At 34.9% G+C, this 27,500-nt stretch overlaps 1 protein-coding gene across 3 annotated transcripts in view; it reads right to left on the bottom strand.

Annotated features, from left to right (window-relative positions):
* The window catches only part of atrx (ATRX chromatin remodeler), a 387,366-nt gene that overhangs the window by 159,903 nt on the left and 199,963 nt on the right, over positions 1-27,500 (bottom strand). For all 3 annotated transcript variants that reach the window (XM_051934359.1, XM_051934358.1, XM_051934360.1), the window contains 4 exons: positions 21,995-22,134; positions 11,637-11,798; positions 8,385-8,484; positions 6,507-6,609 (listed from right to left, as the gene is read on the bottom strand). In XM_051934359.1, the coding sequence (XP_051790319.1) occupies positions 6,507-6,609; positions 8,385-8,484; positions 11,637-11,798; positions 21,995-22,134 (505 nt within the window). The remainder of the gene's footprint in view (positions 1-6,506; positions 6,610-8,384; positions 8,485-11,636; positions 11,799-21,994; positions 22,135-27,500) is intronic.

Genomic DNA, 27,500 nt, shown 5'->3' with positions numbered 1-27,500 from the left:
ATACTGTATATATATATATATATATATATATATGTGTGTATGTATGTATGTGTGTATATGTATGTGTATATATATGTTGATATATGTATATATATGTGGATGTCTATATGTATATATATATATATATATATATATATATGTATATATGTAGATATGTGTATATGTAGATATGTATATAAGTATATATGTTTATGTATATATATATGTTTACATAACCTCTTTAACACACTACTTCTCTGCTGCGAAGCGCGGGTATTTTGCTAGTATCATATATATTCAAGAAAAATGCAGCTTTACTATGAACAGTAATTGTACATTGACTATATTTCAAATATTTCATACTAGGTATTAAACTGTGTATTAGCTATAGTATGGTGATAATTGCAAGGGTTTAGTCATATAGACATAAAAAATGATGACTTATAAGAAAGAGACTAAATCAGTGATGGTGAACCAGCGTTCACCAAGAACCGCGTTACTAAAGAAAGTGAACAAACAAAAATATTAAGAAATGTGAGACCCTACACAACCCAGAGCTTAAAATGGATTCTCACCATCCATATCAGCACAATATCTTTCATCATGGCAGCTGAACAATTAAGTTGACTTCTAACCACTGCACCGGAAGCTCATTTTAATGGTGGCAAGTACAAGATCTGCAACTACAGTCTCCAAAATAAGCGCACAATCAGTGTTTGTGTAAGAGATATGGGTATTCCCATAATGTTTTGTTACTGTGCGGTTCAGAGCTTCCATAAACAACACTGCTGCAGAAGTAAGGATGTTATTAACCTCAAGGTTACAGTTCTGCAAAGGGCAAGTAATCTTAATTTCTAAACGTGTACTGTTTTACATTTCTCTCAACTGTTCCTCTTATTCCCTCCTAAAACTGGTTTATATTCCACATTATACTTTTGTGAGACCTTATTCTCAGTACTAAACTACATTAAAATGGGGAAAAAAAAGAGAAACTGACTGACAGATGAAGTTAGTGCTGCTTGCTTGGGCTTCACGTGCACAAAGTACCTATAATTAATTTCAGACTTATCTATTAAAACTCAGCAACAAAAAATATTGATCTTTTTTTTCAGTTTAATTCAAAATTATTATTAAAAGTAGGGTAATATTTTAGTGCACTTTTTGAATCCCAATTATCAATGCTCATTATCATTTCTCAGTTGTAAATCACTGATTTTTTTTTTCTACTTTTATAATACAAAGCACCACACATGATTGGGCTGTATTTTTTTTAAATAAATGTATATGTAAAGAAATATTTCTGTTTTGTTTAGCAGGATGACACACCAGCAGTGTCAAGTTAGGCATTTTCCGAATTTTTGACACGCTGAGCCCAAAAGGTTTCGTCATCACTGGACTGAATACTCAATCGAAGATGATAAGATTTTAATTACTCTATAATGTAATTTCTGCCATTTTTCAAAAAACAGAGTCAAACATTGACCTGAACAGTATTTAGGAATAAAACATGACTTACTAAGACATATGTTAAAATAAAAAGGTTTTCCGATCAACTACAGCAGATCTAATAAAAAAAAAGTTAAGTGGTGTAAAAAAAAAAAAAAAAAAATTAACTGCAAATTTCTTTGCCAGCACAAGAGCCTTAACAGAAATTATACATTTAAACAAATATAAAGTAAATCATTACAGATTAACAGAGATGTTAAATTAACTTTTTGTACGACTTTTGAGAGTATTTAGGAAAACTTATTAAAAATAATGGATAAATAGGTCTGCATACATTTTTGAGGAAGAAAATTCAAGCTTCACACTTTATTTAGGAGCATTCACAGTGAACAGCTTAATATTTCTAATCTCTTAACAGTCATTCACATTATCTTTCACATAATTATGTGGTGGTGTCAGGGACTATCCTGATATGGTAGGGCAGGAACCAACCATAGATAAGATGTCAGTCCACCAAAGGGTCAACTCACACAGATACCCACACTTGCACTAGGCCAATTTGTAACTGCCTATTAAACTGGACTGCTACTTTCAAGATAACTTCTTAGTCCTTCTAAAATATTGTGCTTTTGCTTGGTGTTTCACATGAAAAGCTCAAGTGCAGACTGTGAACAAACTACAAAGGGAAGACATGTATAGACAGTAAAATTAAACTAAATAATAAGTTTTCAGTTTCTAACTAACTACAATATATGCTGAATACCTCACAGGTGGCGCAGTGGTAGTGCTGCTGCTTTGCAGTAAGGAGACTGTGGAAGATTGTGGGTTCGCTTCCCGGTTCCTCCCTGTGTGGATAGCGCTTTGAGTACTGAGAAAAGCGCTATATAAATGTAATGAATTATTATTATTATTTCTCCAGCTATGAGCAGTGCCAACTCACTGGAAGAGACATTGGAATATAAAAAATATTTACAGATTTCAGTCTTAATGAACTTCCTCTTAATCACCAAGATTGCCATCAAGTGACAATGTAATTGGAATTGTGCCATGGCTACCTCAAACATATGAAGTACCTTAAATAAACTAACTGACTTAATATAGATGGTAAACTTCAATGCAATCTAAGTATAAAGATTATCGTTGGAACATTTAGACATGATTCCTGTTTACTGTGTACTTTGCAATGTATGTAAAGAATGCAATATCACCATCTGACCAATGCATGACATCAGAGTTTTTCCAGTGAAAGACCGCCTATGGAGAATTTTTTTTAGCATGCCTAGAGTGAATGCAAAGAGTGTCATTAACACTAAAATCCCTGATGCCTACGAAAACAGTTGTAATGCTGGGCCACCATAAATTCCTTCACACCTCTTAATCAGCGTTTTTGTTTTACAAATGTGTTGAACAGCACAAGCAGCAAGCAGTCGGCTATCCCATCCCCCCACCAACAGCTGAAGATGAACACAAAGTTATACCAATTCAAGTCTCTTTTTCTGGATGTGAGATGTCTGGAGTTGTGTAGGGTAAATAAAATATCGTTATTTGGAATACATATATTTCATGTGTGTTCCGTGTCTACAACAAAATGTAAGATGACAGGAAATGCGAGTAGAGCAGAGCAAGCCACATGCTTAAAGAGAAGTAACATTTATTAGACTTGGCATCACACAAACTTGAAATTGATGTGGCCATGCAATGGAATAGCGCAATGGAGTAGCTAGAAAGATTTTTGGTAAAACAGCCATCCATGGCAGCAGCTCTGATTTCACCCAAAGTGCACAGGAATAAAATTAATTAAAAAGCAAATTGAAAGGGTGTGCATCTTATTATATCGAGTTGACATTTTTGTTTGTTCTCTTAAGATATGCAGAACTTAAGGATGCACTATATATAGCATCAGCTCTAGATCCTCATTTTAAAACGCTTCCTTTTCTGTCTGAGGAAAACCATGAGGACACATTTTCAAGACTGATTAATGCAACTGCTACACATGAGCAAAAGATATGTGCAAGACTGTAGAATTTTAGAAAGACACGACTTTCTGCTGTATCTTTAATTTTGATTAATTCAAGATTAATTTAAATATCCAACATGGGAATTTGAATCGAGACAAATAACACAAGAATAGGTACTGAATAACATTAGTTATTTAAGAAGCAGTATTTGATTATTTTGTAGATGATGTATTAAAACAAGGACCCCATAACCCCAACACATATTACGTGACCCTATTGTGGTGATACATATGATTGTTAAATCATGGTGAATTTTGAAGGAGTGCAGTGCTGTGAATAAGTTTTTTCTTCTCAAGAGTAATGATATTTTGTTACACATTTGCAAATACTGATGTTAACAGGGGCGGCACGGTGGCGCAGTGGGTAGCACTGCTGCCTCGCAGTTGGAAGACCTGGGGACCCGGGTTCGCTTCCCGGGTCCTCCCTGCGTGGAGTTTGCATGTTCTCCCCGTGTCTGCGTGGGTTTCCTCCGGGCGCTCCGGTTTCCTCCCACAGTCCAAAGACATGCTGGTTAGGTGGATTGGCGATTCTACATTGGCCCTAGTGTATGCATGGTGTGTGGGTGTGTTTGTGTGTGTCCTGCGGTGGGTTGGCACCCTGCCCGGGATTTGTTCCTGCCTTGTGCCCTGTGTTGGCTGGGATTGGCTCCAGCAGACCCCCGTGACCCTGTGTTCGGATTCAGCGGGTTGGAAAATGGATGGATGGATGGATGATGTTAACAGTTCATTACTAATCAGGTATTGCTTCTTAAAAGTAATTCTGTGCTTATGCATACATTAAATCTCTTATGTACATGACCTTCAAATAAAGTGTTACTGAAAATTGTCTTTGCCAATTTAAGCAATAACAAGCAAAATATTTTCTTAAAATGCACTCAAATGGGACTATATGCTTGTGAATTGCCTCATCATTTGCACATCATTTTTGTTTTTAGTTCTTGTCATTTTATCTCTTAGCAGCAATAATCTGACAGTTTTGTTGGACTGGAGGGATTACACCTAAACAACAGATCAGCCCCGTAGTCCTGCCAAAGTGGGTGATATTGTCCCATCTACCCCAAAAAGTTTAAAAGTGTCCTCTGCACTGGAGGATCTCCTTAGGACAGCCTATGTACCAGAGCCAGTAGCCCCTTTTTGTCCCGACAAGCCAAGCAAAGCACTATCTTTGTGTACCTGGGACCAGTGTCCCTACTGAGAGGGTTTTTTCTTTAGCTGGTGATGTTTCTTACTGCACTCCTTGCCAGAACACACAGACCAGCTACTTTTCTTGCACAAAAATGTTAGACTGTTTTAAGACATGAGCATAGCTATTTATAACAATGGGTTTCTCATTTGAAGAACTTTTATGTTTTTGAAAATTGTTTCTGATCCCATGCACTGTTACTGTGCTGTCAAACATTATTTTGTTTAGTTAAATAAAATAGTTAATGTCAATTGAGAGAACCTATCCAGTATTAAGCATCATTATTACTTTTTTAATGCATTACGTTTATGTTCTCTATGCTAGTTAAGTAATCTCTATTAAAAAAAAAACCAGCACTTCAAATATAATAGAGCACATTCGTTGAACTAAGATAAAATCATTATCAAATTGAATCGGGAGATCAGTGCTAATACTCAGCCCTAGTATACAGTTTAACAACAGTTGTTACACAATTAAGGAAACAAACTGCACTAAAAAACAGATTCTAAAGAAAAGAATGAAAAAAGACTTGAGTTAAAAAATAAACACAAAGGCAAAATGCAAATTACAGCGTATTTCTAAGAACAGAACAGAAGTATTAAAAAACTGGACTATCAAACAAGAAGATTAATTAGAAGTACTTAAAGGGCAGACTCTGGTGAAATAATAATAATGAACGGTGAACAGTAGAAGCTATTTTTCTACCAGATTTACTTGCATGATTATTAGCAAGCAAAGGCTTATACAAAAACAAACAAAACTGGAAAAAAATACAACATTAATACAAGAACAATATTGAATGACACAATAAAGGTATACATATTTAAATAACAGGTGTTTAATTGAAATGTAAGACAAATGTAAATTAACTAGTATAAAAATCTCCAACCACCTTGCCCTTTAAGAACCAGGATTGAGCATCTCTGAGATAGATAGATAGATAGATAGATAGATAGATAGATAGATAGATAGATAGATAGACAGATAGACAGATAGACAGATAGATAGATAGATAGATAGATAGATAGATAGATAGATAGATAGATAGATAGATAGATAGATAGATAGATAGATACTTTATTAATCCCAATGGGAAATTCACATTCTTCAGCAGCAGCATACTGATACAATAAATAATATTAAATTAAAGAATGATAATAATGCAGGTGAAAAACAGACAAAAACTATGTATAATGTTAAATGTTAACGTTTACCCCCCCAGATGGAATTAAAGAGTCGCATAGTTTGGGGGAGGAACAATCTCCTCAATCTGTCAGTGGAGCAGGACAGTGACAGCAGTCTGTCGCTGAAGCTGCTCTTCTGTCTGGAGATGATACTATTAAGTGGATGCAGTGGATTCTCCATAATCGATAGGAGCCTGCTGAGCGCCCTTCGCTCTGCCACAGATGTTAAACTGTCCAGCTCCATGCCAACTATAGAGCTTGCCTTCCTCACCAGTTTGTCCAGACGTGAGGCGTCTTTCCTCTTAATGCTGCCTCCCCAGCACACCACTGCGTAGAAGAGGGCGCTCGCCACAACTGTCTGATAGAACATCTGCAGCATCTTATTGCAGATGTTGAAGGACGCCAGCCTTCTAAGGTAGTATAACCGGCTCTGTCCTTTCTTGCTCAGCGCATCAGTATTGGCAGTATTCTAATATATAGTTTAAGCAATTTTTAAAGAATAAATGAAATTATACATTTGGCAATGAGATCTGCTAAAAATAAAGTCTGATTTCCAACAAGACTACTTAGTATGCACTCCTTCTGAATATGAGCTGAAATGTGTGTACAGATGAAATAAGTGTAGAGGTGGAGAAAATATGTGGTATGTCAAACAAGGCAATAAAGATCTTTTGAAAGGTGCTTTTAAATTCATTACCTGAGCATTGCTTGAAGAGTCCTCCTGAACTTTAATACGTCTCCTTTTCTTCTTCTGCTGATAACTGCGTTGCTTTTCTTCAGCCCCTGCTTTCTTTGCAGATCTAGTAACAAATACATTCAACATTTTAACAGTGACTCTGACAACCAGAAACTTTTTGGCTTACAAAACCAGCAATCAGATTCTGGCTTAATTGCTTAATTTCTATATACTTTTTAAACAGTTCATTCATTATCTGCATTTTACAGAGGTGCTAGAAAGTTTGTGAATACAGTAAGGTGGTGCATTGATTTGTGCTGCTGCTGTTTAACAGGTCATGGAAACTGGGTTTGAAAACAAGCACTGCCACCAGCTGTGTCACGTTCACATTTCTCCTTTTGCTAATTTGGGTTTTCTATACACATTACAGCTTTTCAGTGTACATCTTAAAGACATGTATATTAAATTAATTGGTGTCTCTAAACTAGAACACTGCGGGTAAGCATGGGTTTGTACACAAGTATGCTTTGTGATGAACTGAATTTCGTGGTTCCTGTACTGTGCCAGGTGCTGCAGACACTGGCCATGATGTCCTCACACCTGTAAAAGAATATGCCAGTTTGGAGAAAGTACATATGTTCAGGTTTAACCATCTACGTCTATTTCAATTTCACATAGGCTGGACTCTTCTACTGTATTTAAAAACTGTGACAGTGCTTAACTATACTATTCTAAAGAGCATAGGACAAGGTAGAGTACGGAATCACAGTCCTGGTTTTGAGTGAAAATTCTGACATCTTTAATTTTCAGAGAGTACTTCCACTTCCCTTTAATTCGTACGGTGACTGCAGCTAAGAACAGATGTCTCTATCATGTAACTTGGGGCTGTAAAGTATTTCCTCCAAGTGTGCTTCTTCTTCACCCCTACTGTATTGTATCCTGTAGAATTTTTTTAAATACATAACACATTTTCATCTGAAAACAATTTACATGTTTTAATCATATTTATGTAGAAAAATATTTTGGTTAGCACTTTTGTAAGTAGCACCACTGAGGAAACTACAAAAATGTATCAAGTAAGGCTGGTGACACACTACACAACTTCACAAAACAAAGAGCATTGTCAAACCCAGCAACTCCAAGTCTAAATCTTGAAAGCATTGTTAGCTTGCTGCATTTTGACAGGCACCCAGAGTCTCAGTCTGTCCTTTTCCATTTTTCCATAGTATTACAAACACAACGGCCCAAAAATAGCCTTTTTCTTTATTCCATGTGGCTACGTTGCATGCATTGAACATTCACTGGTTGTCAAGTCTTAAAACACACATAGGAACCCAAATTAAGACAAAGTAAAACCTGATCAATTTTACACTTCAATTCAACTCAGTTCAATTCAATTTTGTTTATTTTTGTATTACATTAATATTTTATATCAGTTAATCTAGACTGGTATCCATAATTAGAACTGAGTTCTTCAAAATACCCACACATTTCAATGCACTTATAATATAGATATCTCTTTTTCCTTATTGTCTGTACCAGTAAATACAAATGTAAATCAAGGCTCCGATTGAAAATTACTGAAAAAGGCATGTAGTTTGACATCAGCTTAAGAATAACATGACCACATACTGAAGAAATACATGCATTTTGACAATGTATATAGAGTGGGCACAGAGCAGAAACAAGATGATAAAAGTTTGATAAGATGTAGTGAGACCAAAGCCATACAGATAAATTGCTAAATATAAGGATCTGCAATGATAATTAATAACTTGGACTTCAGCTGTTCTGCTCTGTAAAGAAAGGACAAGTACGTTGCATTGTATGAAATTTAAATATTCAGAAGTAGAAACAGAAATATAAATAACAGAAAAATAAATACTAAACAACAAATACCTTGTTCTAGGTCGCTTGTCCTCATCACCATCAGAATCAGAAATCACTTCACTTATGCCAGACTCCTCAAAATCAGAATCTGCAGAATCATCACTACTCACTGAAGCAAAGAAAATAAAACAAATAACACTCATCATCAAATGTGCTTTTCCAAAACTCACTTTGCATATGAATGGGATCTTTTTTTCTCAACGTCTTTCTTTTTTATTAGCATTATTGCACACCTTAGCTTTAACAGAACCACAGGGTCTCACTTAACATGTCTCTAATGCAATCTTGTGCCCAGTCACGTTTTCAGATGTGACTTGTTTTTAAGCAAACTCTCGATGTTATCAAATCAAACTTCTGGTTATTGACTTAGCTTCTGCTTCAGAGATCTTTAGAGTTGCTGGCTTTTACACCTGGTTTTCTAACAATTCACTGGTCTATGCGTACTGTCTCTCTGACCTTTAAATGTGATTTTGAACCTTTGTCTAATCGCCTACAAATTATCAGTTGTATATTATCACTATACTGGAGTGACCTTTGACATCAAGTAAATCCACACATTAAGAGACACCTTAGTGGAGGAAATCCCTGAAAGAGAAGAATTAGAGAATCTTTTGTATACACAAAGAAAAAAATAGCCTGAGATATCAGCAACAATTTGTTTAAGAGAAACATTTGGAAACACTTATTATTAAATACATAGGAAATGCAATCACATTAAGATATACACTAATAAATGTGTGCATTAATGCATGCGTTAAGCATTGCATATTTATCATGCAGCATGACAAATTAAAGCAAGCAACAATGAATAAGGCAGCCTGATTTTCCTAATATATCTCTTTTGGATATGATATGGTGACAATAAATAGCACTGCTGCCTCACAGACTGATAAACAAGGGGTAATTTTCAGTTAGACTACTGCCAATTAAGAAGTTTGCATAGTCCTTAGGTTGATTTGCGTTTGTATCTCAAATTATGTTATTTGCTCAAGGTTTTCTTGTAGTATTTTGCATTCTTATTCTGATTTACTCTCTCTTATTACGCTTTGTGTTTCCTGTACTTAGAGTTTTATGTAGAGATTATTTTGTATCCAGTATTGAATATTCCCTGTTGTTCATTTTGAATTTCTGTAAAATGCTCTGAGCAAGCAAAAGGTGCCATATAAATAACATATTATTATTATCATTATTATAATAATTTATCGACTTTTTTTTCTTTAACATACAACAAAAGAGAGAAGTAGCACTATATTGAGGTTTTGTATACAATCGTATTAATTCTATTTATTGAATTTGAAACTGTGTTGCTTAAGAAATTTACCTTTTTTGATTTGTAAAATGTTTCCAAATTATTTTCATTAGCAGAGAGTACAACACAATGCATACTTTATGGCTTCTAATTAGTATATATAAAATACAGTACTTCTAAATTCTGAAGAACAATTTTAAGAACAAATAGGCAACTTGCTCCCAGGTTTCTGTTTCTCATTGCCAAATGGAACAAACAACGGGCATCACATGGGATCAGGAAAAATAAATTTCACAGGTAATTTCATAGGTAATGATAATCTGGGTGGCAGTAAAAATGCTATCCCTATGCATTTAAATCTGAGCAGACAGAAAATGGCAATTATCCTAATAATAAATACATACAAGATATTATTATATTACAGGCTGGCTTAATGAAATTAAAATATTTTACAGTAAAATTATTTTATATATATTACAGTATATTCATCAGAATACATTCAAAGGTTGATTAAAAATTCTGGGGCCTATAAGTACTTGTATGAGCAACAGAATGCTAGGAATTAGACTGTTACCATGATTTTTTAAAATAATCATTACTAAGCTTTCATGCACATAAACACAAGGGCTGATTCTCAGTACCAATGAAAACTCCATGGTAAATAGCCATTCACAATTCTCTGCATTCTATCACCACTACTTCTATTTATTCATTTTAAGGATTTATTTCTATTGAAAGTGGTGATCTACCTACAAATTCTGCTCTGCATTAAATTGTTAACTTTTTAATTTCCAATGAATCATTCAAATGCATAGGCTCTGGCTCAACCTCCACAGACCCTAAATTAAATTTGATAATCAAAAATAGGCAAAACAACATAAACAGCACTAAATAAATTTTCCTCTTCTCTCTTTTTCTCTTTGATCATGCCATCACCCAGAATCCAAGGCACATTTTTATTTAGTTTTTCTTCCATTTCATCTTAGTTATTATCAGCAAAATTAACACTGATGGAGAGAGAAGAGAGGGAAAATATAAATGTAGGATAAATTTGTGTTGGTTGAAATATTTGTTTTTAATTTTATCACAGAAAAAGTGAAGGAATTTTTCAAAGTCTCCAGTAGAAGTGATGCTCAGGTCAGATGTCGCTTGAAGTAGTTTATTATCTATCCTTGGGTTATCATGTCCACTCTCTATTATTTGGGATTAATAAAGTATCTCTCTCTCTCTCTCAATCTATCTACCATATGACTGCAGTTAGTGCCTCTCTGTAAGCCCTTTGATGGCTGGAGAAAGCCTGGGGATAAACAGTGAGGCTAGTCTTGAGTGACATTCTCTGAAGGTGTCGCCCAGCTGTGTTCACAGATCATAATTTTGAATTATAAATGTAATCCAGAGAAATTATATATGGATACACTATAGATATAAAAAACATGGTAATATGATGTGTACATAATCAAAAAGCTGAAATTTATGGTCTTTCATTATTTGTGGAAGTTCATTAAAAAAGGAAAAAAGCTCAATAACAATTCATTATTGTTCAACTATATTTTTATTTTCATCTATTATTGAATTAAGCTTCACTATTGTTCTACAGTCTTTATATTAACCTATTTAATAAAATGTAATAATGTTCCAATGTAGGGCAGCATTAGTTAGTGCTCTGTGTTCTAGGAACATATGCTTAGCACTAACTGAGGTATATCAGTATTTAAACCAAATGAAAATTGGACTTGATTTATTAATTTTAAAGTCATTATTTGAAAATAAAAAGAATATCAATTAAAATATATATTTAAAAGTGGTCGTGCCAGCCCTATGATTTTATACACTATTTATGGCATGATGGTTGTAAGTTTATATTTAATCTTTAATTTCTTGTTATTCTTTATTTGAATCAATAGACAAAAATGTTATGAATATTTTATGTTGTGACACAGCAAATAAGAAATTAAAGGCAAATGGTCCTTGCATGATCATGTAATTGTGTACTAAATTAAATGTAGTATTACCTTTCTTTCTTGACTTCTTCAGGTTTTCATTTTTCTCTCTTGGCTGCTTCTCTTCTCCAGATTCACCTTCACTCATGGAGAGCTTTTTTCGAAGAAGACGATGTCGAAATCGCCGTTTCTTTGTCATCTCAAAGTCAGATTCAGATCCAGTGTCAGACACTTCTAAATACAACACAACACATAAATAAGGAAGACTCAATAAACTAGAAAAATAGGTATACTGAAGACATTTTTTTTAATTTCATCAAACTTGGCTTAACCATCTGTCAGTAGATGTAGTATAATTCACTTTGTAATTCAGAACGTTTTTCAAATTTTCATTCAATAAGCAGCAGCCAACATTTTATGAAAAAAAGTTGTGTATGTTCTTAAATCAACATGACCCAATATTGGCAGAACTACTTATGACAGCCATTGTTCACATAAAAATGCAGAAGTGAATAATTTTTATTATCAAATAAAGCAGACCACTGAGAGATGCCCACTTTCCACTGTCTGCTGCAAGCTCATCAGTTTCTACTGAAACACTGGTGGAAGGGCAAACACATAGAAGAAAGGCATCAAGTCGCTTCCTTTTTTTTTTTCTTTTGAGAACATCGTACACCATGCAGGCATAAACGATATTTGATATCGTCAATCAGAGGTTCTAAAGACGGACTTCGCAGCACTAATTCAATGCATGAAGGAGCTGACCCCGGCTGTAAGAATCAACATTTCAGGTCCTTTGACCTTGGTAGAAGGTCGGATGAAGCCTACAGTCGACTGTTGGCTTTGAACAACTGGATGATAGGCTTCTGGAACAGACAAAACATCAGCTTCATGGACAACTGGGATCTTTTCTGAGAAACAGCATATTTCTTCATACGAGATGTTCTGCATCTAAACAGATTTGGCGCCAGGCTCATCTCCGACAGTATCTCAAAGGCAATCGGTCCTTCTTGACTACGTAAATTTAATCCCAATGTTTTCTATAATGCTGTGATAGACTGTGATAATTCTGTAGTGAGTTCACCTTCAGACGTGCACTGCATTAGCACTATAATAACAAACCATATTCTAACTAAAAAACCTGGACAAAGCAGCACAATTGCAAATAATTACCATTTCAACTTTAGATGCGAATTGTAATACAATTATAACAGATTATACATTAAAGAAAAAAATTTGCAAACAGCGGCATAAACACTAATAACTTCATTACCATTCTAAGCTGCCTGCTCTTCCGAGACCTTAAATATGGCTTTACTAAATACTAGAGCATTAACCAGCAAGACTTTTTACATCAATGTTCTTATCAGTGATTTTCTTACATTAAGTGAAACATAGCGCAGCTTTCACAATGCGGCAGTGTTAACTGAAGAAGAACCTCTAAGTTACAGCTGTGTTTATTCAGTTTGCCAAGGTAAAAAAGGCAGTGGTTCAGCATTTATTTACTTAAGCTGACTAAACTGTAAAGATGACAGTTTTGGTACTTTCACATCTTTCAACTATCTTGCTGTACTTATTCGAGAATTGACCATTTAAAGAACTCCAAAATATAATGACTCTTTTTTTGAGGAATTCTCAGATTTGGTATCTATAGTAACTAACTGTAAGAGGTTCGTAATTTCAGGAGATTTTAATTTTCACGTGGATAACCAATGTGACCCAAAAGAAATCTTAGTCAGTATGTCAGCCAGCCCACACATAAAGGAGGATACACGCTAGATTTAGTGATTTCAAAAGTATTAAAAGTTGACATGAGGCAGTTTGTGGATATCAGTATATCGGACCATTTTTGCACATTATTTGATGTAGAAATACTGGTAACTACAACTAATGAGAAGCAAATCATTAAAAAACATTATTTTGACACATCTGCAGCCTCAGTGATTGCTAACATTCTAAACAATCAGTCCACTTGTAGTGTTTATTTCAATAATGCTAATAGTGTAACCAGTAAAGTGGAAAATGTAAATGCCAAGGTGAGTGCTGCAGTTGACGTAGTGGTCCATGAAAAGACTGTTAAGAAATCTCCCAGCACTTTATATAGTGGAAGACTAAATGAGTGTCTGAATTAAAGAGAACATGCTAGAGAGCTGAGCGTAAATGGAGAAAAACAACTGATAGTCCACTACGAAATACTGAGGGCAAAAATAACAGAACATAACAACATAGTCCACCTTGAAAGGCAGTCCTATTTCTCTAAAACTAGGAATGATAATGCTGGTAGTCTTCTAAACCCAGCTCACTCATTGAAATACCTCTTAAAAACTACTAGAAAAACTTGTGAGGCTTTTGCTATATTTTTAAAAAAACAAAATAAATGCTATTAGAACTAATATAGTACATTCCCCCACAGTCACTCCTGTTGAACCCCAGCATGCCCAGTTGAGCAGATCTACTTTACCTACTGAAACCCTCCACCTGCATCTTTGACCCAGTACCAATAGGCTTTTCCAAAGAAGTCTCCAATGTCCTAATTGATAGTGTACTTGACATAGTGAACTCATCATTAGATATGGGGCTCTTCCCTGACTGTCTAAAGAGTGCAGTTGTTAGACTTGACTCCTCAGTCTTTGATAATTTTAGACTAATTTCTAACCTGCATTTCTTAAGTAAAATTCTAGGAAAGGCAGTTTTTAAGAAACTAAGAGATTACTTGAATAAACATTCTATTCTTGAAGTTTCTTACAGGTTTTAGAACAAATCATAGCACAATAATGTAGTAAATGATTTGTGGGTTAATGTGGACAGAGGCCATATATATCTGTTTTTGTTCTCTCAGGCCGGGTTTATACCTTACACAATGCCTGTGGATGCTACTGCCACGGAAAGCAGTGTACTGTTTATACCTGCATGTGTACTTTATGTAAATCTTGAGGATTCCATCTTTAGGCAGTGTGACATATAAACCGGCCCTTAGACTTGAGTGCATCATTTGACACTATAGACCACAGTATTCTCAAAAATTGCCTTAAGACAATGGGTGGGACTCTCCAGCAGCATTTTAAAATGGTTTCAGTCTTATGTAACAGGTAGAAAATTCTTTGTTAGTTGTGCTGATTGTACTTCGGAGACCAATGACAATATATATTGTATACCACAAGGATCTATTCTAGGTCCACTGCTTTTTTCAATCTTCATGCTTCCATTAGGTCAGATTATCTCAAAGCTCAAGGCGAGTTACCACAACTATGCAGAAAACACACCAGTTTATTTATAAATAGCGCTTGATGACCCTGATGTTCTTGGATCTCTGATTAAATGTCTTAGCAGTATTTCTGATTGGATTTAAAGCCCATAGATTTAAAAGTCAAGGTGGAGGTAAAGAATTTAGGGGTAATCACTGACTCTGACATAAACTTTAAATCACATGCTAATCAAATTACTAGGAATCCCTGAAATCTACGAAAATATTTGTAATGTCGGGCTACCTTAAAAAACTAACTTAAATAATATAGCATAGACCTCTTAAAAATTAGAATATGCTGAAAAATTTGTTCATACTTTTGGTTTTATTCGAATAGATTACTGTAATGCACTCCTAACAAGACTACTTCAGAAAGGCATCAATCGATTGCAATTAGTGCAGAATGCAGCAGTCAGAATCTTGACTAGAAAATCTGAGCACATTTAATGAGTTTCAGCGTCTTTACACTGGTTACCCGTATCATTTAGAATTGACTTTGAAATACTACTAATGGTTTATAAAGTCTTAAATAATCTTCCTAAGTCCTATATTTTGGAATGCCTGTCCAACTAAACTCCAAGTCGTAACCTTAGATTATAGCTTTTTGCTGTTATGTACCTAAAATCTGGAACTCTTTATCAATAGAAATATGCCAGCCTAATAATGTGGAACATTTTAAAAACCTGCTAAAAACCCATTATTTTAAGTAGGCTTTTTCATGGCTACATTTTAGTTGTATTCTTAATTGACTATTTGGATATAGAATTATCACAATCTTCAGGGATCCACAATTTGTACTAATCTGCAATATTCTCTGCTATCTTCTTCAGTGCTAGAGTGCCACCACCAACTGATAAAGGCACCATGCTGCCCCCTTGACATGATGGAATGAAGGCGTGTGTCTCATCTGTCCAAAAGATCAATATTTATGTTACGTAGATTCTAGTGGGGGCTGGGCATTCTTTTTGGCCTTGGAACCCCTGTAGATTTTGTTTTTTTCTCCAGCTAACTTGAGTTTTTTTGTGTTACTGTAAGTAGAAGCAAGCCTTATGAAGCACTAATGAAGTAATGAAACACACCTGTTTGTGACTCCATTTGTCCCAGACATTATGCTGTTCTGAAATGGGGGTACCATGTATAAGAATTGTAATTTGTACACGTGTGACCAAACTGTATGCAAATACCTTTGTAAGAAAGCTTGCAATGTGTACTTTAATCACATCTGAATTGCTTGATTTGTAATTTTAAATCGAGGAGCAGAGGGATGAATCAAAGAAAAATGTGTCTTTGTCCCTAACATATGAGAGACAGAGAGAGAGAGAGGTTAGGAGCACACCCTGATAGCCAAACATTATAGAGGGCACTGAATATTTCTGACTTGTTCTGAATACTACTTTGTATTCATTTAGCTTCAGTTTGTTGAAAATCTCTAATCAGACTGTTATACCTCAGTAAAAGATACTGTATTTATCCTCATAAGTCAATTAAGAATAGACGATCTTACCATTTCCTACATGACAGGGTGAAAACCATCAACAAATTTCATTTTAAATCCCACAATTTTGATTTTTTTTTTTTCATTTTTAATAAATTGGTGAAAGGTTTTCAGTTTGTTACCTTTGATTTGGTATAATGTACAGCAGTTTGTAGTTCTGCTAGGAAAATTCTTACTTTAGCAAACTTTGGGCAATAAATATTTTTTTACAGTATCAACCTCAAATGAAAAAAAATGACAATAAATACATACAAAAGAAAACCAATAGCAATGCATAACACATACACCCTAAATTTAAAAAGAAACAATAGGTAACACATACATTACAAGCTAAATGCAGTCCAAAACAAAGCACACTTTCAGCAAAGATATGGGGTGAATACAACATGCATGCTTAAGTTTCAGATTCCTTATGTCAAACAGAAAATTAATCCTGCAATGTTCCACGAATAAAGATACCGTTTTACAGCCTACTGTAAAATGCATCTCATTTGGCCTTAGCTGGATGGTTAGGGGGCCAATGACTTCTTTATGCAATGTAACTATGGACACTTAATCATTAATGCATGCTGCTGCATCGGGAACAATTATTCTTTAATAGTTTATAGCAGTTTAAAAGTAGGCTACTTTATCCAACCTTCTTTCACATCAAGCTTTAAATCTACCCAGGAAAACAGTAAACAGTTTTTGGAATCCAGGCACTGTCGTGGCGAAAAATTGTCAACAGAAGGCTTTTTACCTGAAATGAAGGCTATTAGGAGTCTTGGGTTTTATTGCAATAAAATAACCATAATAAAAATAACACTGACTCAACCCAATACGGCCAAATTGAGCTGAGGCCCGAACAGTTCAGGACTCCAAACTTATATAGTCACTTCGTATCACTCCGACCTCGCTCAAATTAGCTCATTTGCTCTTTTTCTCTGACTCCCCTCTGCTCTTGTCTGTCCAATACCTTGAGTTCTCATGAGAAAGCATTTATTATCTCTTGACTTCCCCCTGCAGCTGGGCCTCTGGTATTTCATTGTCTATTGTCCATTCTTAGTTTCTTGTTTTTGCTTATTTCTTTCACTGGCCAAGGCCTTTCTTCCTTTTATGGGCTTCCTCTTGTCATTTTCCCTTTCTAGTCTATTTGGTGGTCAAAGCTAAGTTTTAATTTAAAAAGAAATATGGCATGTGCCTTTATTTAATCATTTGCTTGGCATGCTTGATTTGCATTAGTATCTACACTAAGGTTAATGCTTATATATTTCTCCATATTTATTTATGTTAATACATGAATACACTAATGTTACTTTCCATACATTACATCATCTCCCTTTTGCTATTTCTGCTGACTCACTGTTCCAGCTGGCTTCTTACGCGCCTACCAGAACCATTTTTTTCTTTCTTGTTATGTTCCTTGCTTCCTAACCTTGAACACAGGTGTCCATGTTTTTTCCCCTTCTTCTGTTCTCTATAGTTTCTGTGTGTCATATTCTTTCTACTCTGTCCTTCCTTTCCCAAATTGGTAATTCTGCTCCAGGCTTAAAAATAATGCAATATGGCTAATATTTTTTATTTAACTATTTGCTTGACATATCTTATTTGCTTGACATTCTAATTTATGTTAAATCTAATGCTTTAGTAGCTATTAATTACTTTTATGGCTATTTATGGTAATATGCTATTTATGCCTAATGTATAAATTTTTTTACCTTCCATATCACCAGCCTAAAAAATGGAAATGTATGATATGCATTCTTGTATTCAAGTTAACAATGATTTTTATATACAGTATTTCAGAATTTTAAAGTTTTTACAAAAAAATTAATTTAGAGGTGGAAAAATATATTTCTTTAATAATACACTAGGGGGCTCTGCCCCCTGCTCGCTTCGCTCACCAACCCCCGGATTTGGTTAACCGGATATACAATTTAAAGAGATTGATATTTTCATGGGAATTGTTACATATGCATTATTTTCACTTTTACTTTAAAACTTCAGTTAAAGCAATATTTGGAATTAACTTTTCTTCAAGATCACATTGAATTTTGATTCCGTGTTTGGATTTACATTGTGACAATGCAACATATAACTGCCCGTGAGTGAATATTGTTTCTTTCCCTCTAATAAATAAACTGACTTTTTCGAATGTTTGTCCCTCCATTTGTTAATTTGCTATTAATTTGTTAATAGCAAAAACTATTCTCATGGGACACTGTAAACATTCTAATACAAATGGCATATTAAGATCTCCCTTTGTGTCTAATGTTATTCGCAGAATATGTATTACATTTACCTATCTTATTGCCTATTAAAATTTTACATGTTAGAATTGTTCGACCAATTCTTAATATAACTAATCTTGTTCCATTGCATAGTTCATCACTTATATATAAATTACACAATAACATTATGATACATCCTTCTTTCAATAGTAATTCAGCTGGTGGAAGACAGGAAGGTGTTAACGCTTGTATATATTCTATGGGATATCGTAAGTTGATGTTTTCATCTTCCGCACGATCACCGCCAACTACTTTAGCATGGTCTATTGATATGCATTTAATCAATCTGCCGTGTAACCAATAGACAATTTTCACGTTAATTCGTTTGATTTCCTCACTTCTCACTGCCATATTTGGATGAATGGGTGATTCTAAACTGGATCTTCGTAAGTGTGTGTGTTCATAAGTAAGCCCTTTAATGGATTGGTGTCTGTCCAGGTTAAGTGCCGGAATGCACCCGATGACCGTGGTCTTGTTTGAAAATAGTTGTAAGTAGGGCGTGACTTGAAAGAATCTCATGGTAAAAGTCTCCGTCTCATGGGACTTCCTTCTAAAAATTCTCTTCAAAAAGTCACATTTCCTCACAGGATTAGTCTCGTTTCAAGATTTTTTTATTATAATAGAGATATATTTCCATTATAAGCAATTGAAAATTGTATACTCTAGAAACAGAAAATGCAATTAAAGCCCTTCATCTGCAAACTCCATAAAAAGTTAAACTTAATACATTTCCCCAGGTGTAGAATTATAATTTTTGAAAATCTGCCATACAGCCAGCCGGCTTAAGCAAACTTTTTTGATCCAGCAACCCCCGGAATGCTTTAATAGGCCAACATGACAACACATAGCCATAGTAGCCAAAGTTGGATGTGCCATCCCCATTCCGTCCTTATTAGCAATCTATCTGAGGCCTACTCCAGCCTCTTCAAAACCTCTTGCCCAACACCCCTACCACCTGTCAGTTATCCAGTTATATGCTTAAAAAGGGCAAAATATGTTCATTTTTTGCAAAAATTCTGGTAAATAGATACTTCCAGAAAAAGTAATGCATATTATAAACCGGAAACACAAAATACTGTGCTTTTGAATTGATGATCCACCTCTCCCCCTTATCAACTGGTAAAAAGTCCTGTCTATTTCAAAAGTATGGTATTATGTGAATGTGTTTCCTGTTTTTGATATACACATTTTTCTAGAAATATGAATTTAACAGTATTTTAGCAAAAACAAAAGTGTGTGTTTTGCACATTTTGAGCATATGCCAGAATAACTGGCATATGGATTAAAGGACATAAATAACTTGAAATTTGTTTCTATTTCCATGGAAATTTTTCACATCACTTCCCACTGTACAGCATTGGTCACAATTGACTTCTATTATATCATAAATGTTTTCTCTCCATTTTGCATTAAAACATGAGAACAAAATTTTTCTTGGCCATCACTACAGACTACGTTCAGTAATGAATATATAAAAAAAAATTGGATGAGGTATGGGTTCATTTCTATTAATTTTAATTTCCTTTATTTCCGTAATTCTTTTGGCTAGGACTGCTGCCTCACAGCCCAGGTCGCATTTTTGGCCACGATAATCAGTCCGGCATAGATAGCAGATGCTTCCCTAGTCCTCAAGGACATTTTAAAGACTATTGCACCATTATAATCCACTCAAAACCATCTCAGTTTCACTTTCCTCTTTGACTTCAATGCATTTCACAGAGTTCACCGAAATTCCTGAACAATTTTGTCACTGAACTTGAGGAAAAGCAAATTCAGTAGGGTTTTATCATTGTTAACAGACAGTATAAGATAACAGAATTTCAGGCTTTGAATCTAGGTGGTTCGTCATAGCAATATATCCAGGTTGCATGATGGCACAGTCATGAAGGCTGCCTTACATTCTAGCATAACCACTTCAAATCCCACTGTAGCAGTCTATGCAGAATGTAACATTATCCATATGAATTTCTTTAGCTTCTCTAATTTTCCTTCATTTTCTGCATCACAGGAGACCCATTTTTTTGGTTAAGCTGGCAATTCCAAATTAACCCCATATCAGTGTCACTTTGCTTATGTCCACAAGATAGCCGTTCTATGAAACAAAACCCTGAACTGAATGGCACATGTTGTTATATTAGACAATATGTGGGGACTATAATATAAAATACAAAGTTCCACATGACAACAATTGTACTAGAAAACCATTGCACTAAAGATCAAATGCCACCTTTTTAGTCGTATTGAAGAGAGGTGCAATACTTTTTAAGTAATTAACACTTGGTTGTAAGCTGGCACAGGCATAAATTTTGTCCAGCTGGCAGTCTTTAAGGGCCAGACTGAAGAATATGAAATCTGAATATACTGTATTTATGAGAATCTGTGGACAAAAGTTGGTCAGCTCTTGCTACATTAGGACACATACGACATTTAAATAACACGTACTGAAGGAAACCATCAACCTAAAGAGATTCCTTCAATATACAGTTAGCAGGACATTTTTCAGAACTGCCTTAGAAATGGTAATATGCTGACAAAAGAGGAGCTGTCAAAATGGAGGACTGTGTAGAGAAGGAGTGGTCTGGTGAAGAACATTACTTTTATACAGGATAAAAACACCTTTGTAAATCTCTTCTGTAACCTTCAGCATACATTAGAGCCATTCACGCTTTCCTTATTACAATTAAAGAAAGACCAGCTATCTCAATGGGAAGAAATCTAGCATCTCAAGGATTAGTTCACACCTAAGGGTCGATCAAATTGGACTGTGACAGTATTATGGAATTAAGCTTTTCTTTTAATGGATAAACTGCATATTCATACTTTATGTTTGAATGTTCTTAGTGTGACTAAGAGAATGATATGGTTCAAAATCAGGCCCCGGGCTCACACTGAATGATGACGGGGAGCTTTGCAATACAGAAGAACATTAAGAGAAGAACTCTGATTGAAAAGAGCCTTATGAAGTGGACTGCAATTACAACCTCTTTCTCTGTACCTCCTGTATTAAGTGTAAAATGCATTAGACACTGATAAAAGACAAAAAACAGGCTGATGGGCCTATTTTCTTGACTAACTACAGAATGCCTTGGGAATTCCTCAGGAGAAGCTGGACACTATTGCTGGAATTTTATTGGTCTAGTCTATCAAACATGAACTGTTACCAACACAACACTAAGTGCTTAATCCTTTACTTCCAAAAGATCTCTCTTAATAGTTGCAGTAGCTCTTGTGGTTTTCAGCATCAAAGTCAATGGTAAACTATAACTAAATTTTAAAAAATTCAGGAATTTGACATTTATATTGGGGAAAAAAAAGAAAAAGTTGTGTTATGTAACAGGACTGCTACATTTTGACAACACTAAGTAACTGTTCCAAAACTACAACAGAAAGCCAAATAACTAGAACATATTAAATTACCTACCCTCTTTCACTTCAACACCTGTCTTGCTTTTCTCATTTTTATCATTATCTTCTTTTTCAGAGTCTTCATCATCTGTTGTTCCATCATCCTCTGAAGATAAGTTTGCCTTGATCTGTGCCAAAATCATTTTTTTTGCAATTCTGTTAAAAATGAGACACAGATTATTGCATTACATTCTGAACACAACCACTTTATAAGGTTGCTTTAAAAATGATTATATAAAATTAGATTAAAACACAGAATGGATGCTTTACTGCGTATACCTGCTTGCCCCATGAAACCCACTGCTCAAATGGTGACAGATTCAATAAGTGTATTTAATAAAATTTTAAATCAGGCTAGTTGGTACCAAATAAACATGCAAACAGTGAAAGATCTGGGTGTCTTTGCACATGTGTTGGTAAAGATGGCTAACAATGCTAACATTAAGTATATCTAGGACTGTAAACCAGTAGGAGTTTTCATAAACAAAACTGTCACAGATGTACTGAAAATGTGCTACCAATGTCATTGTTTGGTCAGAAACAGACCTATCAGTGAAAGGGGGAGAAAAAAGGCTAATATATAATGATTACAAGATTAAATTCAGTCAACGAACATCTAAGTACAGCACAAGAATAAACAACTTTGTTATACAAAATTATGGATAGAGTATGGTAGCCAGTCACCCAAATTACTTCCACCATTAACATTCAGAAACACTGATTTCAACTGATGGACTAGAATTAATGGGAAAACTGCAAAACAGCACAAATTTATCTTGCAAGATGTAGGTAATACAGGTAAAATGTTGAGGGGATAGAGTGGGAGATTTTCATGAAACACAATGGGTTCCTTATGTAATGTATATGAAATAGTTTTAGTAATATATTTGCTCCTATATGCAGTAAATCAGTAAATCATATTTTATTTCTTCTTATAAAATGTTTGCACCGGCAATACTGAAAAGGTATTGTGTACATGTGTGTATATAGTATTAAGGGATCCCATCAACATTTTCCAGGCAAAACACTAACATTACGCATTAAGCACATAGCCACATACCTTTAAAAGATTCTAGCATAGTGCTAGCTAAGCCAAAACAAACTACCATATTTTGCCATATCTAGTAATTAGAATTACTGTATAAGTGAACACTATCAATCAATTTACCTATAATTCAGTCTCATTCCTTATGTCAATAACAAGCAATAACTAATCTGGTAGATTTACAGGGCAAAAAAAAAATCTGTTCAGAAATACATAAATATAATGTTAAAAAATTAGTACTTCTTTTGTCTCAGCAAATCTAAAATTGCTCTAGTACTATAAATTACTTTAGCAAAGTACACAAGTCATGTTTAATGATGCAAATGTGAAGTACAGATCAGCTGTTAAAAATGTTTTCACCAAGAAATGTATTAATCTGTTTTAAGATTTTTCTTATTAGTATCAATTGTTACGTCGCATTGAAATATACAGTAAGTTGCAGAAATCAATTAAAAATGGAAAAAATTAAGTAAATTAGGTATGCTACTAAATTATTAGGAAGACATTGCAAAAGACAACTGTACTAAGAAGACTGAATTTTGAATATTGATGCAGTCAATGTAGATGTAATTTACCACTGTTTTTATAAAATTTGTCTATGTTCACAAACATGTTTCAAATAGCTCTTTGAATAATTGCTTTTAATGTCAATCTTCTTTCCTTTTGTCACTGCACAGTCTACACAAAACAAAATTTTCAGAGAGTCAGTATCTTGAACGTACAAGATGCTTATTTCTGTCTTGCTCATTTCTTCTTATTATTTTCCACAATAAGGATATTAGGAATTACTTTAGCTTATTACAATGGTCCTTATGAACTGAAACAACATAGTAGAACTACCCATTGTTAACCTACAATGTTGAGCCAACAGAAACACTTAACTGGATTCAGTTTGGATAAATATAACAGATTATTTTTTTTTTTTTTTTTTGTTTTTTTTTTTGTTCTTTGTTTCGCCTTATACAATTTCTTGTATTAGGAATTTGGTAGTTTTCGCATACCCCTTGGGGTCAAAACGCAGGGTCAGCCATTGTACAGCGCCCCTGGAGCAATCACAGGTTAAGGGCCTTGCTCAAGGGCCCAGCAGAGCAGTGGCCTTTTTTGGCAGTGACGGAGATTTGAACCGGCAACCTTCGGAATACCAGCGCAGCTCCTTAGCCTTAGAGCCACCACTCCGCCCCCATATATATACCATGATGTATACTGTAACCATGATAATTTTAATTATATTGTTATATACATTTTTGCCCATACTTGCAACTCCCACATCAGATCAAAGTGACTTAATAAAGCTCCATGAATACCAATGGCATGCCAGTTATTACTCTACTTAACACTGATTTCAGTGCAGGGCATCTGCTAATTTGTCAGCTTATGAGGGCAAGGAAAAGAAATAGAAAATTAAAAATTGGAGTTGTTGCTTTTTGTGCAATATCACCGTCACATCCGTATGCAGAAACCTGTGGACACAAGGGAGGAGCAAGGATTGGTGGGAGTAAGATGCTGGTGGTGTGGAAGCAAAACTGTGATTTGACAAATTCAGAAGGTTGCATGGAACATTCAGATTACCTATGACTATGCACATCTACAAGACTGTCAGAAAGTTATTTAGTTTCTGATAGATGTGTTGCGCCACAAGCATGTAGCAAATGGACTGTACTGGCTGGTGACAGGAACACCAAATTTTTATTAAGTCTTCCACCTCACCTTTTTTCCATTGGCACACTACATTGGTACTGTAATCCATTTTGATTTTCAAAACAGAGACATGACTATGGGTGCACAAACAATGTAATAAATATAAATTTCCAGACAATTCCAATTTAAGGGTGCAAAACCAGGTCACATTTCAAGTCGCATACTTCTGTATCAGATTAAGTACCACATACAAAAGTGCTCTAAATCTGAAAATAAACTTCTGTTACACATTATTTTTGCTGTTCAAACTTCAATAAGATGATCAGATTAAACCTGAGTGGAAAAAAAACTGAAAATAAGCTACAGTGTGAACATCTCAATGCTTGGAGAATATCAGAATATGAAAAGATTGAAAAACTACATTTTAATTTTAATCTGCTGTAAAATTGCAATAATAAAACATTTTTGTTGCAAGAACACAAATAAAAACACTGTACATGGTTAATAAAACTATGGCTAATAAGAATAAAATATTGCAATTAACTTCATCAGGGGCTTTATGACTAGAAAAGCCACAAAGCAGCAAAGTATGACAAAAAAAATACTGATATAAAGACCATCTGTTGAATTAAAATGGAACCATCCACTGTTTCTTCTGCATACAAAATAAACAGCAAAAAGCACATCCCTAAAGTGGTAACAGTGAACATACTGTATTGTGAAAGCATGCCATTTATTTTCATTGGGGCACTTTTTAGAATAACATCAGGAGTCAATGTATGGACTACATACCCATCAAAACCATCCATGAGACTAGTAGTTCATAACTGAGATGGTGTGATGGTGCGAGTCGACTCCACACTACTGCTTTTGGGAGCATCTTGAACCTGACACCGTCAACAACGTAACCGGGTGAGCCGGAAGATGAGGACACAACACGAAGCACGGGTTAGCTGCATAAAGTGCAAAAGTGCTTTTATTAAAACAATTCAACTCAAACAATGTTCATGAGTGCAGTGCAAATCCGTAATAAATAAATAATCCATAAAAGGTCTTCATTGGAGATAAAAACAAATCAAATAACCTTGTTTTAAAGGATTATTTAAAACATGACAGGAAACTGTCCTTTAAAACAGTGAGCCCAGGTGCACTGTTTAAAAAACTATCGTCTCCTTGGCTTTACCTTAACGGATCCTTGCAGCCAAGGAGGCGCCTAATCTGCAGTTCAGACACCCTTATATGCTGCACCTAGGCTCGGGCCCCTTGTAACCCCCCTCTTTCTACAGCAGGGTACCACATCAAGCCTTTAGCTCCCGCTGACAGGCTTGCACCACTGTGGTCTATGGCACCACTTGCAGGATACCTCTCTGAGCCTCTCATTACCCTGCAGCTGCGCTGTTTTAAACAAGTAAACAAAACACTCATACATCAGGAAACCTGCAGAAACCCAGAAATTAGGGTATGAAGAACTTGTCTCGCAAAAAGTTTTCTGAAATCCAACGTCTTCCAAGTACTTGATGCCTGTGTTTCTTATACTTTTTTCTCATGACCCATTTGTGCATTTCTTAGTGTCTTCGTGACCCAGAATCACCACTTACAATCATCCCTTCCCTCTTGGAGATTCACTGCCAAGAGTCATCCTTTTCCTCCTTGGGTCAACAGTCATCCCTCTTCCCATTGGAGAATCAGCACTGCAGATCATAGTGGAGCAATTTCAGATCCTTAGTACTTCACATCTCTCCATCAGTGTCTTTTGTTTTGAAAATGTGTCAATCAGCAAAAGCAGCTAGCACCCTGCTATCCCATCCACTGCCTTGATGGAGCTAAACTTGGACAAAAAGTTCTCCCAGCTCAAGCCAAGGCTCCTTATCTGTGTGTGAGGTGCCTGGAGTTGTATAGGGTAAATAATATATTGTCATTTGGAATATGTACATTTCATGCGCATACGTGTCTTCAGAGATCTGTGTAAATGAAGGATGAAATGTGAGGCAGGAAATGCTGAAAGCATAACTAAAAGAAGAAACGTTTTTCATATTTTAGTAATAAGTGACAAAAAGTAGACATGAAGTGTATAATGCGTGAAGACTTAAGTCCAAATATCAAATAAACACTTTCTCAAAAGGTACAAGTATTACAAAACAAGTGCCCTTTTATTCAAGAACTAGCAAAATACCCGCGCTTCGCAGCAGAGAAGTAGTGTGTTAAAGAGGTTATGAAAAAGAAAAGGAAACATTTTAAAAATAACGTAACATGATTGTCAATGTAATTGTGTTGTTATTGTTATGAGTGTTGCTGTCATATATATATATATAACTAGCAAAATACCCGCGCTTCGCAGCGGAGAAGTAGTGTGTTAAAGAGGTTATGAAAAAAAAGGAAACATTTTAAAAATAACATAACATGATTGTCAATGTAATTGTGTTGTCATTGTTATGAGTTTTGCTGTGTTTTATATATATAAAATACACACACACACATATAAACATATATATATATATATATATATATACATATACACATATATATACATATGTACATATATATATATATATATACATATACACATCCACATATCAACATATATATATATATACACATATATACACACACACACGCTTTATGGGTGATGATAGTTTTACTCTTTTAATCTTTATTTTATTTTATTGTAGAATCAACTCCTATCTGTGCACAGCAGGGCAGCCGTGGGCGGATGCGTATGGTGTATTCACTCCATGTTATCGTGCATTGCGCTGTGAGTGGTATTTTGATAAAAGAATTTGAACAACATATAAGAAGCGTATAAATTATTAAACAGTAAAACATTAACATTTAAGAAGTA

The sequence above is a fragment of the Erpetoichthys calabaricus genome, chromosome 12 (genome assembly GCF_900747795.2).
Source record: "Erpetoichthys calabaricus chromosome 12, fErpCal1.3, whole genome shotgun sequence".
NCBI lineage: Eukaryota > Metazoa > Chordata > Cladistia > Polypteriformes > Polypteridae > Erpetoichthys > Erpetoichthys calabaricus.
The sequence above is the reverse complement of the archived record's forward strand: the minus strand, read 5'-3'. Positions and strand labels throughout refer to the sequence as shown.